At 39.2% G+C, this 18,760-nt stretch overlaps 1 protein-coding gene across 9 annotated transcripts in view; it reads right to left on the reverse strand.

The window, feature by feature from the left end:
- The window catches only part of MTM1 (myotubularin 1), a 40,218-nt gene extending 21,804 nt beyond the window's left edge, over nt 1–18,414 (reverse strand). For 3 of the 9 annotated variants that reach the window (XM_032702198.1, XM_032702192.1, XM_032702200.1), the window contains exons 1-7: nt 18,300–18,414; nt 16,252–16,405; nt 8,640–8,708; nt 7,696–7,768; nt 6,111–6,205; nt 5,005–5,115; nt 4,003–4,104 (exon numbers count right to left, since the gene is read on the reverse strand). In XM_032702198.1, coding sequence (XP_032558089.1) covers nt 4,003–4,104; nt 5,005–5,115; nt 6,111–6,205; nt 7,696–7,768; nt 8,640–8,699 — 441 coding nt within the window. In that variant the 5' untranslated portion in view covers nt 8,700–8,708; nt 16,252–16,405; nt 18,300–18,414. The other 6 variants (XM_032702197.1, XM_032702196.1, XM_032702194.1 and 3 more) reach the window with 6 other exon arrangements.
- Between the last annotated feature and the right edge of the window lie 346 nt (nt 18,415–18,760).

An 18,760-nucleotide genomic window follows, 5' to 3' on the forward strand; every position in this document is an offset into this window, starting at 1 on the left:
AGGTGCTAACCCACAATTTCAACACACGCAGTCTCTTTTTCAGGTCTCCTACAGACAAAGTACTTGTCTTCAACATTCAATTTATCCTTACCATTTTGTACACAAAAATAATTTGTGATACACTGGTTGCTCACAATACAACAGTTCTGTGAGATAAAGGAGAAAGCAGCTGCAGTCTGACGGTACAGTTTGGCAAGCAGTCTATTTACCAGTATAAATATTATATAAATATATAAATATCAGTATAAATACAGTAGTTAAATGTTTACTATTTATGGAATCACAGTAGATAAATACTTGTAAATGAATACACAATGTATACACACTTTATTAAATATTTGACCAATCTTTGTGTTTATTTAAAAATAAAGGTATCATTATCCTCGCCTTTAATATGCCATTTGTACAACTCAGCCAGATACATCTTACCTGTTCATCTAAAAACTCAGATCAGGCATTGTAGTGTTTATGTAACTAACTTCTGATCATTTGAGGTCCAAGTCAGACAGCATGACTACCAGTGTCTCATCAAAACTGGCATTCCCACAGAGCTATCACGCTTAGAAATAAACACACAGTATGCAGATATTATGGTGGCAAATAATCTTATAAAAATGATGATGTGTAGTTTCAAGATAAGCTCAGGCAGTGAAGCAGCTGCTATGCAGAAACTGAACTACAGAGATTAAATATATCTCATCTTTTGTGGTGCACCAGGAGGTTTGGCTATTTTGGTTTTATTTTTTTCAAACTTTTTTAAAAACACTTTCAGCAACAGTTTTCTTTCAATTAGTTCAAGTTTGCAAATGCAACAGAGGATTAGGAACAGCAGCTGTTTGTTCCCTATCAACTAAGCTGTCAGTCAGATGAGCTATCAGATTTTACTTAACGTTACTGATTCAAGTTGACCTGAACCCAACCTGTACTCAAACTGGAGACAAACAAGAATTAGCTGCTGGAAGTAAGCACAAAGGACAATGCTGAGGCACTGAGGAACAGTTGTGAACAGACTTGTCCATCACCATCCCCACTGCTGTTGGGATGGTGATGGAGACCAATCCTGAAAACAGTAAGTACACTCCACTCCATCTTTTGGGCTGTATTTACCATCCATTTGTCTGAGAAATGGTACAGCATGAAGAAAACAGAGGCATCTCTGCAAGTTCCTGTTTAGGATCAGCTCTAAGGATATGGTTCCACTACAGCTGAAGATCAATCACACAGAAATCTGACATAAAATATAAAAATACAGATAAAAATCAGGACAACAAAGCTTTAGACCTTTGCTGTACAAGCATCAGTGCTGCTGAAAAAGCTGAAGATCAAGGATGCAGTTCCACAAGGGGGTCTGAGCAAAACTAACATTTAACATTACTAAAAACAGAACAATCCCCTCTTTTCTCTCCTGCCTGCTCCCTGTTCCACTCATATGCCCTCTCTTGCACTGGTTCCGATGCATAACGATTTCACAACAGGTCTCCTCAACTTATTAAAAGTGGCACAAGACTAACCAGAAAATAGAATATTTTGTGCTGGATAACTGAGCTACACTGGCTTACTTAGTGATTGTACAAATATTGGTTTGGTATTAGAGGAATAATGAACCACATGGCTGGAAAGTAGAGAGAAGGAGACCAGAGAAAAGCAAGAGCTCAGCATTTGAGTAGCAGTGGGCCACATCTTCATCCAGCTATCATGTGGAGCCACAGCACATTCTTTACAGAACATCTCCCTGACTGAGCTGGCTACATGGCCAGAGTACACCCAAAGGGAAAGGCAGGCACTGCACAGCCCATTCAGATACACTGCCACATTCAGACAGTGAAACCTTGTTCTAAACCAGCCACTGAGAAGGGCAGTGCCATCATTCCTCTTCATTCACATCCACCCATACATGCCCTGACCCCACTCTCACATTGGTCTAATAAGACAGGAAATAACTTAGCGTAAAGCTTTTATTTTTATCTTTTTGTTTAACTTTAGTCCCTTTCAGTTCCCTATCTGGCTCATCATGCAGCCTCAAATTCATGCAAGAAAAACCACAGCAGGGATGAAAAAACAGGCAGAAATGCCCACTTTTGGCAGGATCAATTTAAACTGCTTGTCAAAACAGAGTGCATGAACACCTAAAGAATCACACCCTTGCTTACCTCATGGTAAAGTTAAGGGCTCATCCACACTGTGCCATTAGAAAATAAACACAGGTGCAACTTCAGATGTCACACAGGAACACTTTATTTCACTCCAAAGTAATCATCATTTCTAATGGGTATACTCTGCTTCAGACATAGCTGAGACAAAGTACAGCCATGCTCCACACTGTCACTATCTTCCCAGCTTTGGTGCCTTACTGAATCCAAAGGCAAAATTGCTACTGCCTTGACCAAGACTTTTGTTACTGAGTGCAACTTTTACTGGCAAGTTACACTCATGCAGGCAATATAAGGATGAGCTTTACTTGGTTCAACAGGTCCAGCAAATAAAGCAGGAAGTGGACTACTCCCCACATTAGTCACTGCCATCACTAGAGATGATCATCGGGTCTTTTTGGGTGACAAAACCTAATACAAGTCCACATTTCATCAACACAAGCCCTAGAGTCGGATTGGACACCATAAAAAAAGTAATTCCACAAGGCACTCAGTCCTAAGTCAGTTACAACTTGATTTATCCATTTTCACTACATTCAAGTCCACAACTCCTCAATGTAAGGAAAAAAAATTCTTCACCATGAGCATGTGGATGAGATTGCCCAGAGACATGACAGAACCTACCTCACAGGAAATATTCCAGAATTGGCTTGGATAACCTAATCTACAGTCCTACTTGAAACAGAAGCCAGGACCTAATGATATTTCTACATATAGCTTCCTCTTTTCCATCATACTTTCTAAGTCCATATATCCTGTCGTGCATTCAATCATTCTCCATTGCAAGATACGTAAAATGCCAGTAGAGTTGAGAGATATATTCACTTCATCTTCTTTGTGACCAGAACTGCTCACACTACACAAATGTAGAAATCTGTTTAAATTCTAAAGACCTATTAGTCAACACTACAAAATATGCTAAGCAAAAGCATTTATTTTTCCTCATGCTTTCATTTCACAGTTTGCATAGGGAACACAAAATTTCTGCAAAGAAGTTTTGAAGAGTTAAATGTTTACAGGGTCTAGCCCATTGACTCACATGTATCTTCGTAAAAGGAAATAAGATTCTTGCTGCAGCCTCATATATCAAACAATTCTCAGAACACAGTTCTTAAAAATTCAGAGCAGAACCCTCCAATATGTTGTGAATGGAGCTCTTATACAACTATCCTAAATAAAGGTACACCAATAAAGTGTAAACTAAGTATTACAAAGGACAAAATACAGCATTTACTAAAGAGATGTCAAATTATTCACACCAAGTACAATAAACAGATTTTGTCAAAGAAATAGAAGATAATGGTTAGTTTGCATTATTGTCACTCAATTCCTTCCATAAAATGCTCTTTTAACCTGAAATAAATCTGTGTAAATTCATTACTGGATTAGTTGCCTGTTATATTTTTCATAAGTTTCTTCAATAAAACAAGTGTTGTCTTACCATGTCTTTTTGTCCTGAAGTAAAACTCTTGGTGATCCACATTTATCATTGCTTTGGGGATTGTCTGATAGTTTAACATTTTCAAGAAATCAAGTAAGGCATGTACTATTATATTCCCTAATTAGAGAGGATAACTTGCAGTTTTTAAGCAATGAAATCTGTATGGAGCAGAGGTGCTCAGTAGTTTACCTGAAGTACAGCGTGTAGCATCCATAATTTTACAAAATATATAGATAGAACTGTTGTAAATATACAAAATGGAAGCATTAATTTTTTTTAGTTTATGCTGACAGCAGATTCTATGGTTATTCTTTTTAAGCAGATGTAATGTAGCCATTAGTAGGTCAAACAGTTAATTGGCAAGAACTCTGCATTAAGAGACAACTCAGTAGTATAAATGATGTAACTTACCAAGTTATGAGACTGGGGAAAAGCATATTTTGTGAGGACTTCAAATATATCTCTTCTACTGTGCCCTTCTTGTTTTAATGCAAACCGTAAATTCCTCATATCCTAAAACAAAGCCATTATCGTTTAGGTGAACCAAAGCAGAAAGATGCTTCTCTCTGTACAAATGCTATATTATACACTAAACATGATTTAGAATCTGCTTGCAACACACCTCAAACCCTTGTGAACGTTCAGTTTTATTTCTTATCCCATAAAATAGAATAGAGCTTAAGAATTGTACAAATAAAGCAGTACCACACTTTGTGTGGTGCAAACTCCACTTGGGCATGAAGCCATCAGAAGGGGCCGTATCTGATTCACTAAAAAGCCTCCCAAGCTATTGAATGTTTGCAGGATGGGAATTATGCTACATTTTCAAAATGAAAATTTGTCAATATTCTGTGTAGAATACATCTCTGGTTGTTTTCTCACCACTAGTGTCAAAAATAAGCTCTCTGCACATTAACTGCTAAGAATCAAATGTGCAAACACACTCGATTAATGAGTCCAATAAAGGACCCTGAATTACCCACTGGGAACTCCCCTATGACTGTAATTTTTTATGGCAACAATTTTTTGTGAAACTAACAAAATAGAAATGGTTGTTACACAAACTTCTCACTGGTTTTACAGCTTACAAAGGCCCTATTTGAGGTGTTCTTCAAACAGATTATTTTAAAAATTCCTTTTAGAACAAAGGAAATAATGAAGCAATGCAGGAACGGTATCCTAAAGCAAGACTAGTCTGCAAAACCTCTTGTCAATTAGTGATTCAAAAAGCAAGACCAATCCTCCTTGCACGCAGAGAGGACAGTTACACAGCCCTTCATACAAAAGGTATTTCCCTGTCCAGTTCCAAAAAGCTCTTTTTAAATTCAGCTGTAAGGAACATGTACTTTTTCCTTCCTATAAATAGGTAAACCTCTAGATTTCATTTCCTATTTAGTTACTGGAAAGTCTTACTTTACAGGTTATATCTAATCCATAAGAGTTTTCTCCTCTGCTGGAAGCTCCTCCCATTTTTTCAATCCTTGAAATTACGCCCAGTGGAACGTTCAATACCACAACTGGATCCTGCAAGGAAAGTTTTGAGTAAGGAAAAGATTATTCTGAAAAGAAGACTCAAGCAAAATGTTCTTATGCATTCCAGAATAGAAAGCAGACATAAAATTCATACAGGAAGCAAAAGCATGTTTCTGCCTCTGAGTCTTCCCTCCCAACATATTACGAAGTCTGTACTGTCACTCTACAGCCTTGAGCATCATCCAATTTAACATGCAACAGAAATATTTCATGCCTAATACAGGACACAGAGAAAATAGGTGGCAACACCCTAAAAGATGCCTCCTGCTATATTCTATTGATTGCCTCTGCTTGCTAATACTGCTTTATTGATATACAGTATAAAGTAGAACTAAATTTAAAAAAAAAGATATTACTAGTAGAGTTATCTACAACCACAAAGACCTCAGTTCAAAAGTCCCAAACCCTTAATTTTTAAAAATCCCCAAACATATGAAACGGATCACAAGTGCATTTTATTCTCTTCCATCTTGCTGCTTATCAAACAACTACCACTCCCCCCATCCACGAGGTTCTATTGATCAAAGTATTTTTCTTTTCTTTTTCAAGGACAATCAAAGTTTTGCTTTACTGATTGCCATGTTAAGAACTATTGCACATCATTAGCTGCTGCCCTTGATCTATCATAGAATAAGTGTAAAGGGAACAGCTATGAAGAAAGGTCCAACAGGCAAAATATAAAGGTATCAGTTCAGTGTGACTAAACCAATTTTACCAGGCAAAAATCACCCTTTTACAACACATTTAACTTTGAAGAACTTCTGTTTTTATACAGATTTCTCAGTGGCACAAAGGCAATTACACATTTAAGATATGGTTACTACAAACATTACGGACCATTTCAAGCAAAAAACCTCCCATGCAATTCCACAAGCATATGTGTGGCCACAAATAATGGCCACAAAATAAATCAAAGGCAGTGGGGGTGAACAGAAGGAACTTTAAGCCAACCCATCCCATGGAAGTAATTGTGGCATATTACTCACATTTTCCACACTTCTTAGGTACAGCCTGTAGTTTGTGATGTACACTCTTCCTTTAACCGGGCCATTAAATGGACACATATAAATAACATCCTTGTCTGTAAGAAATACAGCACTTCTTAAAGATTGTGAGAAGACAAAATGAGAGCTAAAGACAGCATCAGTTAAGTAGCAGTAAAATAAAAAGAGAGCTGTACTCATAAGAGCCACTCCGAGATGAATGAATTTAAAAAGTAATAAATTTGAGTTTTATCCACTAGAATTATTAAAAAAATATGAACGACTCATATACTAAACTTGTCCAAATTAAGTGCACAGATTTCAGTAGCCTTCCCTGGTTACATCTGTGTTCTCTTTCTCAGCAGTACATGGGAGAGGGTGGGACACAGAACAGTGAGTCCTGCTATTACTGTACCAGTCTATTCACTATCCCAGAAGAAATACATTGTTGATGCCATTACATCTTTCTGTAAACAATTCTGCTTTAAAGTAGTAGTTCAAATTGTGAAGTGTTTAGGGAATTCAGCATGCTGAAGAGAAACATTACGTTTCAATTTGAGGAATCAAATCAGTGCCATCAGCAGTGTTTCAGCAAGGACAGTAACAAACCAAATACTAACACATACCACTCAAAAAGCAGATTTAAGTGAAGCAATGCAATCAGAATCATGGAATTGCTAAGGCTGGAAAAGACCTCTAAGACATCGAGTCTAGCCATGACATTAAAGACTTCCACCTATTTCTTCCTGTCCACTCATTTCTTTAGCCCAAGCTACTTATCTGTCTTCCACAACAAGCACCCTCCTTCCAGTGTGGTGCCCTGAAGCACAGTCAGTTTTCATAAGGATCATATCATACATCCATCTTAGTCCCACACCCTCTCCCTCATGCCTTCCTCATTAAAAACAAAACTGCTTCCTCTGAATCACCACTTTGCTTTCACCTCAGTCAATCTTGTTTACAAACCTACCTAATAAATCCTCGGCAGGGGGGAGGAGAAGCTCCACAAATAAAAGACAGACCTCAACAAAAAGTCCACTTCAGGAAGATCCTCCATCAAGTAAGAAAATTGAACAAAATACTTTAATCTCCCTTATGCTACAACATCACTGTATGTAAAGGCCAACAAGGGCAGAGTAGCCCTGTTCCTGTCCTATTGTGTCAAGGACACACAAGATAGTACTTAGGGAAGTCACAGTTTGGGCTCAGGTTCCACACTGCTGTACAAGGTATCAATACATGGTGGGTGGCATGTGGAATTCTGACTTTGGAAAGCTTGGAGGAGCTCTCATCACTAGACATGCACGACTCAGTCTGTAAATACAGTTATGACACAACTTGGCTTGCAATTTCCTTCTGTCAGAGGATCTGCTATAGGTGGAAATCAAGATTTTAAAGGCTAAAAAAGTCATTTGTGATATGTGATAAAAAGTCCCTTTCACAATTACTTTGAAAAATTCAGGACATTTCAGCATGACTTACTTTGGCCCCCTGCCCAAACCAGGCCAAACTACAAAACAATCCAGTAAGATACATGTATTTGCCAGAGTGCTGAACACACTGCATCAGGCAGCTCTAGAGCTTATACCTGTAACTCTCGTCTCTCCTGGTAGACGAGGTATTTCTTCATTTTGCTCCCAGTTAGTTCCATCTTTTAGAGTCTAGAGAAGAGAAGCACAACAGCACACCATATTTTATTTACAATTTCTTCAGGTTTCAGATTAAAAAAAACCCTTAAAAGTAATTCCTGCATTGGAAAGAACAGGTTTTGCCACAGTAGGAATTGACAGACTGAACCAAAACAGGAACATACCACTATCTTAAACTGCAGCTATTAAACATTTAAAGGTTGAACAGATCTGAAACATAACCATGTTCTAGTCTTTCTCCTAAAAGAACAGTCAATTATATTTGCATTAAATTGGAATTAAATTTCTATACTGTAAGTTCTCTGCAGATTTTGTGCATTTAATTTTCCAAGTAGACCGGACTCAGAAGACCAAATCAACTGAAATTACTAAAGCAATGTACTCACAACTATCACACACTATCTACTCTTTTGTGACTTTCCCACATTCAGTAGGTTCTGTTTTCTTGCACCCAGGTTACATTTTCTTCAGCTGCACAGCATCAAAAAGCAGAGGGGGATGACATTTAGATTGTTTTAATGTATTTTTCACTGCAGATGAACATTTTAAAACTGAGCCAAACAAACATAACAAGGTTTAACTTTGCAATTGCAATACAGAATCTTTCTAGGGCAAAAAGGGCCAAAAAGTTTCAAGGATAAAAGTACATTAGAACTGATTTGAAGGAGGCTCTCATTAGCTGTGACAGCGAATACTTCACCCATCCATTCCAAAAGATATTTAAATCAACTCAGTTAACTGCATTAAAATTTTAGCAATAAAAATAAGTAGATACATTCAAGAGTTCATTTAAATACTCATTTTTCTAACCAAATATGCAAGACAACGATCTCTGAGAACTCTGATGTAAAAAAAATAAAAATATGAAGAAAGTTACACTCACCCTTTTACCTGAACTCTCCAAGGAGTTTGAATTATATTTAGGTGTTGACGATGAGGCCATACCAGGTATCTGATAAGTAAGCACAAATTGGAGACTTAAACTTCCTCCTGGAATACATACTATTTACAGGAGAGATTTTTAGATTTTGGAGGTCTACAGGTAGACATCAAGAACTTACAAGAATGTTTTGCAAGTTACTGGTAATTAGAAAACACTACACAATGCCTCATAATTGAGGGTCACTATTTAAAAGCATCTAAATCCAACAAATTCATTACTAGCTTTGCAATTGGTTCTTATTATAAGAAATATTCTGACTAAAGCTCTAGACTGGAATTCAGTTGTTGGAATACTATTATTAGTTCAGTCAACAGACATTAGAGTACTTGTTTTAAGTGACTGGAAACACATATTATGAAATGCAACCTACCTGGAGTATTATTGCACAGCTCTTGAAGTCACAAGCATGTCCATACACTTAAGTGTTTCAAGTTTAAACAACAACAACAACAAAAAAACCCCCATTTAAAAACAATCCCCCATTTCCTAACTGGAGCTTCAGTTAGCACACCAGAAGAGGGAGTGTCCAGCCTTCTGGTCCAAACAACCTTCACGTACTTGAAGGAAAAGGATTTTATTTATTTTTTAAATGGTATTACTAAAAGACAGAATCTCATGGCACAGGATGCATCGTCTTAATTTCCCAACAGCGCACAAGGGGTCTCTAGAAGTAACACTGGGAAAACACTCATACTTCCCTTTCACTCGTCACACACCCTTCATCAACTGATCTGACATCCCACAGCAATCTTGAAGAGGTTCTGTTTGTTTGGGGGGGAAAGGCACTACAGACTACACAATCTTTGTTCCTATTCTATACATGTAACATTGTAGTCTTAAATAAGCACTTTTTCTCCCCTCTCAACACCGGAAACTTTGCCCAGATCTCTCTGCACCTTGACAAGTCAGCCCATGCTCCTGTGCAACAGGGGGCTGACAGTGACACTGCAACAGTCCCACACAAGTGACAGCGACAGATCCGACTGCAAGAGGCAAAGTGCTTTGACAGTCCCATAACAGCACAGGAACGTGTCTGTGCAGGATTAAAGTGGGAAACCACAACCTGAAGTTCTACAGGTTTGTTGCCCGAGCCTTCCATAAAGAATACAAGAAACTCGACACTGTGTTTAGAGTTGTAATATTCAGTGATACAGTTTATCAGCAAAAAAATCAGGCAAAAAAAATATTTAACAAAAGAACACGTTAAGTTGAAAAAGTGAAGAAAAACAGAATGCCACAGAGCCTGTGTGCCCCTTCTGGGTCTCCAGTTATCTCAGCTTTCTCCACACACTGAAACAATAGTCCTGAACTAATGTTAGTGCAATGTGAATAGTTTAAATGAAAAGCTATTAGCAATCAAAATTAAATCACTGCCCTTTCAATCTCTCCTTTACAGAAATACTACTGCAACACTGGAGTCTAATGTTTTGACAATAAAATTTAAAGGGAAGATACTTTCACAGTTTTTCCTTCCTTGCAGTATCTTAAATACCACAAAACTTAAGGCAGATTTAACTTTTGCTATATTACTATGCTAACTTACGAACATCCAATATTTGTTCAAATGACTTCCCCTAATTGACAGAAATTTAAGGTTTTATAAAGGTAAAAGGCATATACTTAGAAGTCTATTTTAAAAATTCTTCCACATGAAGTGGTTTTTATTTGTATTTTAAGTGAGAAGTGCCAGGTGAGACAGACAGAGGCACAGCAGCACCAGTTTTTCTATGTCAGCAGAGACTAAGCGGTTTTAACTGGAGCTCACATAAATTTAAATTAAGGCTGCACTAACCACGAGAGACAAGAGTGAACAAACAAGCCCTAGAAAAGTGACTTTTAGAAGGTGTGACAACCCTGAATAGATCTGCACTGCAAAATGGAAATTCTGACTGCAGCAGGTACTGGCACACCCGAGCTGGCTCTTCATTTTGCAACTACAGCTACTCCACCAGCAAAGCCACGGGAAGGACCTCAGCAGAGGTCACACGAGCCCACCCAGGCTCCTGGACACTCACCTGGGAGCCAAAGCACTGCCGAAGCTCTGCAGAACAAAAGCTCCTCTGGACGTTCCTTATCCCTTCCAATCCCGAGTTACTCCTGCTGCTCACACAGGGAACAGCACCAAGTGTTTCAAAAGCCTTTCCGTTTCCTCCTTTGCTTTCTGTATTATTTCCTCCCCCTACTGCACCCTCACTGAGCTTTGGCTGAACTGCAGAATTACATGAGGTGAGTTGAGATTCGGAAATAATCCAGAACGCTGACTACAATTTACACCGAGATGTAGAAAAGTTAAAAGAAACAGGCACAGACCCTTTCAGGTTCTCAGAAAAATTTCTCTTTGAGGAACCTGACATCACAGAGGTCAGAGCTCCCCTCGATGCTGCCACCCCACCAGGCCACTTCAAGCAAACAAGGTGTGTGTGGCTCTTGCAGCAATTTGTGTTTCTGTGTATGGAAGTTTACTTTGAGTGAAATTCCCCCAACTCTTCATGAGACTCATTTCTTTCAACATACTTTACAGTGAGAATGAATTCACTATCTGACTTCAATTTCTATAGAACACTTCATTATAGAACTACAACCAACTACTCTGTTTCATTTTCAACACTTTAATGATGCAAATTAGAGTTATTCAGAGCTAATCAAGTTGAATAAATATGTAATGAAGATAAGGTATTATCTGTCAGGGTATTTTTTAAATCCAAACATTTTCACTAAAATTAATGCAGGTTATTTCACCAATATATAAGTGGAAGGATTCTTCTAATGCTCCAAAAATCTTACTTTGAAATCCAATCACACCTAAAACCCCCAAATACTAATAAGCACATTTATAACCACCCACATTTCCAGAAGTAAACTATGGCCAAGTAACCCCAACCCCTCCTTTTGCACCATAAGGCAAAAGTCAGGCAGTGAAAACAGGGTGCGAGGAGGTTGCAGTCTCCGTTCTCTGAGGTTTCTAAGACACAGCTGAACAGAGCTTTGACCAACTGGGTCTGATCCATCTTTGAGCAAGGGCTTGAACAAGGCCTCCTGAAGTCCCTTTCAACCTGGATTACATTATGCTTCTGTGACCTTCAGACAACAGACAAGATTAAGTTCTCATCAAAAGTACCCATCACACAAGGACAAACCCTTAAGGAATTGGACTCCTCTATGTCAAGAGAAAATAAGTTTTCAGAAAGATGTAAAATGAACATGAAATATTTCCTTTTATAATATTATTTCTTTTTCTGTCAAATTGTAGAAGCAGCTTCTGGCAGCCTCTCAAAGTAATATTGCCATGAACAATTTAAAAAACATACTCCACCATAGCCTTAAAATAGCTACAACTTTCTCATTATCACAGAGCAGCAGTCATTCCACACAAGGAAAAAATCCTGCAAGTAGTTTTCCACTGCAAACACGTTTTATTTCCCAATATCACCCATATGTACTTCTACACTTGCACAAAAATTGAAAACCATACAAAGCTCACGCTTGTCAGCAGCTGAACAGAAGTACAATTACTCTGCAAATTTAAAACAAATCAGACAACTTTGTTTATGAGATCCTGCAGTTACAAACAGTTGAACATTCTTCCCTGAATCTAGAATAGCAAGGAGACAAAGCAATTTTACTGGATTTAACTTGAACTAATAAACAGAGCTTTGTTAAAATTACCAGAACTTAATATAGTAACACTGTCGAGAAATGTGGGCTCCAATGATCTTACAAGAACAATTAAACTGCTTGGGATCTCTGTGTTCATTAAAGATTATATTTATACTTGTGCTTCCTAGGATTCATGGGAATGGAGGCACAATATTTGAAAAGGTAGGCACTGAGGGTCAGATTTTAAGAAGTCAATTCAAGGATCCTACTTGCTTTTTGTGAATAAATGCCAACAGACACAAGCATACGTTCACACAAAAAACCTAAATAAGCTTTAAAACACATAAACAAGCTTTTGAAGGTTGAGACACTTGAAACAATCAGCTCCTCTTCCCTTAAGGTTCTTCACTGCCAACAGGCTAGAGAATGTGTGCAGTGCAACCTGGAAAGACCACCAAGACTCTTATTACGACGTGTTAAGATTGACAACAGTCTGGTGAAACCAGTTCTCATTGTTTATGACCTAAGAATAAATTAAAGCTCATCTGACATTTTGCTTGTCCTTTTAAGGCTTCATCTTCACACCAGAGTCACAGTAAAAAAATTTTAACTATTGCCTGAGCCACGTTTCTATCAACCTAAAATCTTTACATGTATAAAGTAGTTTGCAACCAAACAACATAATCTGCATCTGCCAAAGGATTACTGCCACAAACATCTGAACTCAAGTAAACTGCATCAAGTAAATTGTGAGCACCACTTTCCAGATATTTAATATTTTACCTTCCATCACTGGATTAAAACTTCAAAAAAAATCACTTTCAAATTCGTACCTATATCAATCATTTGGAGCAACAGGAATTTTGACAACGCTTAATGAAAAATGGAACTTTTTCACATTGTATAGTCTATAATGTTCAGTATGTTAATGTGGAAAGATTGAGGAAATTAAATTGCAAAATACCATACATTGAAGAAATTTACAGAATACACTGAGAGGTAAATAGGATGAAGAAACATTCGTGATTCATATTATTATAGTTGAAATTTTTGTGTGTTTATTTATATATATATATATATAAAATATACAGGCATCTAGATAAGCACGAGAATTATTTGCTTTTATAGGAGTCAGATTTATGCAAAAAATGAACAACAAAAAGTTCAACAGAACATATTCTAGAATCATTTAGATTTCTGTCACAGATTCATAACCACAGCACACAAAGTTCTCACAATCCTGCTCCAGGTAATGGTTTGTGCAAGAATGAACAAAGTCTGTGCATCTCCCAGGCCTCTCCTAAATAGTTACAAAACTTACTATGTCCTTTCATTTGCTGAAACAGTAATTCAGAAAATAAATGGAGCACTTCCAAAAATTACAGCTGGACAATTATATGACACCCAAAAGCGATCAGTGCATGGGGTTAATCAATGAAGATCTCCAAGGCATCTGCCAGTCTAGACAAAAATGAAGTTATTTTCATAGCTAGACCAAATAAGCAATTATTTCAAATAGAAGAAAAACAGTATTACACTAGTAATACTGTGCATGAGTACAGGGATACAAAAACAAGTCTCAATAAAAAACTACAGCAACGAAGGCAGTTTTCCAGACATCAGCTGTCCCTAACCAAACAGCACCAATCAACCAAAATAAAACAGAGAGAGACCAAAGTGCCACAACCAGCTAACCAAGTCCACAGATATAAACACATCTCTTTCGAGCTCATTTAACCAGTTATATTTTAGCACAGAAGAACTACACTCAGAAACAAAAATAAGGCAGTAGAAGTCCACCAGGCTTCCTGTCCCCAAGGAAGATAAACTCCAGAATCCCTCATGTAGCCAATTCTCTACTAGACTGTGAAAAGCAGCTGTACAACTCAACAGGGACAGCTGAATTTGTTTGTAAAGAGCCAGAAAGGCTCCATCTCCCAGAAAAGTATTCTCTTGTTCCCTAATGTGCCCTGCATTTGACAGGGCAAGTCATTGTCCCCAAAGGATTCAACATGAACAAATGCAAACAAACAACAGTTCACAACAGCCAAGTGACTGTTAATTCACCAAACAAATTAGAAGTGCACCAGTTCCCTGCCCACTCCTGTTTCACAAGCTCACTATACCAGGGAGTAGTATCCTGACAATGGAATTCTACAAATGGCACCAAGCAGCAACAGCTTGGCAGAAAGTTTGGCCAAAAAAAAAATCTCAGTACCACCAGATCCCTATGCACTTCTGTGTACACGTTCCTTAAGAAAAATTCTTGTAGCTTGTACGTTGGAGCCAGGTATTGAATAAATAATAGCTGGAGGGAGTAAAAAAAAATCCTCAACTCTGCCTTGATTGATACTTCTCCTGCCTCCATTTGAAGGTTTTTGTTTTACTCTCTTAACTTCTCATGGAATTTAACTCCCACCCTATTTTCAAAGTAAATCACAACTTCCAACAAGACCTACCATAAAGGTTTGTAACGTACTTTTTTCTAATTATCAACCCAACTGCTTCCTCCTTTCAAATTATCTTGAAAATATAGCTTAGGGTGATATCCCTAGTTTTTATCCTGGCAAGCTTTCTTGTAAGAGAGTTAAAAGTCCTCTCACAAAGACATATGATACAGTAAGACACGTGGCACCATGGACACTAAATAACTTAACTGCTGATGGACTGATCTGTTAGATAATTTTCACGCTTTATATTACCATTACAAAGAAAAGCAGCACCTGTTTCAGTGGTAATACATATAATTATTTGCTAAGGCCTGTTTTCCAGCAATTTTTGGAGGGTCTATTTCTTGCAATTTACGGTAACAATTATTTCTGTCCACTTGTCCTCACCTACTGCTAATCTTGTATTTATTCTATGTGTATTACCTTTCTCTTGCCACAATTATCTTTTTTCCCAGACTGCTTCTTAATATTCAGTGTGGTAGCTGAGTTCTTAAATCAAAGTTCAGTCTTGTGAGTGGATCAAAGAAAGCAGTGGTTTTCTCTCTAACAGTTAAACCCACCTAGATTAGGTACCATGACAGAAGTGAGTGGGTTTTTTAAGGAACCATTTGTCAGATTACCTCTAGAATCAACATTACATCTGTAGGAAACCTCTGCCTGAAGGCTGATCCGTGGCTTTCTAAACCCACCCAGTCTATTTTCACTACTCTGCATCCCCTGCAGGGAATGCATACCTCCCACATTGTCAGAAGCTGATGCAGTTGACAGGAAAGCCTATGGGATAGCAAACACGGCTTCCAAGTTTTCTATTAAGAAAGCTTTCAGTTGTTCTCTGCTCATTCTTCTTGAAAGATATCCCCTTAGGCCACTGCAGTTCTGTTGCTAAAGATTTAACTGATGATTCCACAAGAGAAATGGAAATTGTATCTGTTACACAGTGATATACTGTATTAAAAAAATGACACTAACAGTTAAAATTGCATCCCCTACTCAGACCTTCCTCCAGCTTTCCTTTGAGAACATATACAGCCAATGCATCAGACTCATCCTCTGTCATCTGCTGTTTAGTTCCTTCTTCTACTACATGAATATACATAATGCCACAGAGAAAGTACCATTCTGAGCTGGTCTGTGCTTAAAAAAGTAGACTAAATAGACTATGACCTAATAGACTATGATGAAGTCACCCACAAACCACTGTTTGCTTCCATGCCTAAGAAAGGGAAGACTGGGACTATCCTGACAAAGTCATTCATGGGGCAGCACCACACTTCTGGGTGTGCTCTCTTTCAACCAACAGGCAGAGAGAGTTTGATACTTCCCACACCTGCCCGTGTATGTTACACATTGAGGGGTCCAGTCACATCCCAGTTTCTGGCACACAGCCTTTCCACTCACTACATGCAACAACACAGCAAAGATGTTGCATATTAATTAGATTTTGTTGAAAAACACACACCTCATCTTATACAAAGGTGTAATGCAGTCTACTTAAAGACACTTACCTTTTTGTTCTTTTGCTCAGAAGCCTCCAGATTTAATAAGTCATTTCAGTTGTATAAAACATAGATACACCAGCTTCAGTAAGATGAGAGGAAAACAGTGTGGTCATTCCTTCAACTTTCCAACAACTTTTGACTTTCGTGCTGTAGCTGGCCCCTGACAGGAATGGAACAGGTAGGAAAACATTGTTAGCACTGCCAGAAAATTTCAATTGATATTACTTTTATAAAACTTCAGAAAGGAAGCAAAACCCCAGAACAGTTCTATTAAAACATTCTGGAGAAAGGAAACAAACAGTACTAGTTCTTTTTATGTTTTACCTTGTGTCAGGAGGGTTGACATCAAGTAACTGGAATTGAGAACGTTTTCTTCTAAACCTATAAGATCTGGTTTTGAAATGCTTTAAAATCAGTCTTATGCAGACCTTTAACCATGCTTATGTTCCCCATACATATTTGGACATCTTGCTGCACACAGTCAAGCATTTCCTCTCTCAAGCCTTCCCAAAGAACACTGCCATTTGTTTCTTTTCCCAAATACATTCAGGAATGATTCTCATATGAAAGCTGCTACGTAACTTGGTCAAGGCAGAAGGAAGAGACCACGAAACCAAGCTTATTTCTAACCAATTCAAAGTCTTAGAGAAACTAGTATGTTGCTTCCTTTAAAAGAACACACACAATATTTACAGTTCTAGAGATTTACAGTTACATCTCATTAAATCAGTCTTGCACTCTAAATTAAGTACTGTTAGTTAACACTGTAACTCTACCTACAGGAATACATTAGCACCAGAGTTTGCTCAGCCTCAGTGATGCTATAAGCCCCTCTCTTCAGCAAATGCGTCTTTTGCAAGTTGCCTTCTGACCAATCACAGAATGATAAACAAAAGTGCAAAAGGGGAAAATTCTGCATTTCATTGAAAACAGCTCTGTAACATCTCCTGTGACATCTGCCACACAATGAACTCACATGCAGTGCCAGAAGTTCCTGTGCTAAGGCTCATTAACAGCTTTGTTAATAACTCTACAGCCTAACTTTTTTTAACCACCTAAACCACAAATTAACATTAAAAAGAAAACTACAGCAGGAAGGAGTTTCTGGCTTTCTGTCACACTAGTCCTGTACCGTGACATACCTTGTCCTTCAAATCTGGCTAATGATAAACAAATGTATGCCCACTAGCAAGCAATGAGCACAATACTGCCCAGAACAGGTGCTGTGCCATAGAGCCAAGGTAGTCTTTAAATATGCACAGTTTTGGTTAATGCTTATTGTGACAAGTCAATCTACAGGGCAACTACAAAACACTTAACATCTACACATTTTTAATACTGAATTTGCTGCTTTCTATAATACCAATAAAAATGGAGGTTTCTGTGCAAAGAGCTAATGCCCTTATTACGCTCTTAATAAACATACATCTGAAAAAACTCACAGAGACAAACTAAACCAAACAAACCAAAACTCACCAACTACACAAAACAGAAAACATGCTTTTTGACTGCCACAGCACAAAACCCAGCAAGCAGAAACAGCCTGTCGTGTTCAAGAGTCATTTCTTGCTTTAAATCAACTAAAAAGTTTGCTCTGTGACAGAAGGTTTCATCTTTTCAGCTGTGAACACCAAAAGAAGTCACGTGCCTCGAACGAAATTTAAACCAGTCAGAAATGAACGCTGCAGAGGCTTGAAGGTCTGAAAGAGAACCAAGAGCACTCGGGGTATTTTCACGTCGCTGGGGAGGACTTCTTTTAGCAGGAAGGGCAGAAATCTTGCTCCCGGACTGATGCTGCACATCGGGGCGTGAGGCAGGAGAGGCCGGAGCTGAGCGGCTACGAACAGCCCGGGCAGCCGAGCCCCGCCAGCCGCCGGGCCCACGGGCACCGACCGGGGCTCTCACCGGCACTCACCGGGCTCTCGCGCCTCCCACACCGACACTCACCGGCTCCTCACCGGGCTCTCACGGGTCCCACACCGACACTCACCGGCTCCACACCAACCCTCACAGAGCTCTCCCGGGTCCCACACCGACACTCACCAGCTCCACACCGGCTCCTCACCGGGCTCTCACGGGTCCCACACCGACTCTCCCGACGCCGCCACCACCGCGGGCCCCAGAGCGGCGCTCACGTGACGGGCCCGCGCCCGCCCCACCCCGCGGGGGCTGCCGGGAGCGGCGGGCGAGGGGCGGGGCCGGGGTTGAGGGGCGGGGTTAATTTGAGAGTGACGGGGGCGGGGGGCGGGGCCGGGATGAGGGCGGGGCCAGAGGCGGGGCGGGGGCGGCCCCTGAGGCCGTGAGGACTCGGGGGTCTCTGAGGTGTCGGGGATGTGTCCACCCCTGTCCGTGTCCCATAGAACGTTCCTGACGGAAACACCCAGAGAAAAGGGAGGGAAGGAAAGCGAGGTATGGCCAGTGTGAAGCAGATCGAGCTGGTCGAGTGATCAAGGACACACCTGGATGCCCCCTGACCGCCACTATGATAAAAAGAGTGAACTATAAAAATAAACGC

The sequence above is a fragment of the Chiroxiphia lanceolata genome, chromosome 14 (assembly GCF_009829145.1).
Source record: "Chiroxiphia lanceolata isolate bChiLan1 chromosome 14, bChiLan1.pri, whole genome shotgun sequence".
Taxonomy (NCBI): Eukaryota; Metazoa; Chordata; class Aves; order Passeriformes; family Pipridae; genus Chiroxiphia; species Chiroxiphia lanceolata.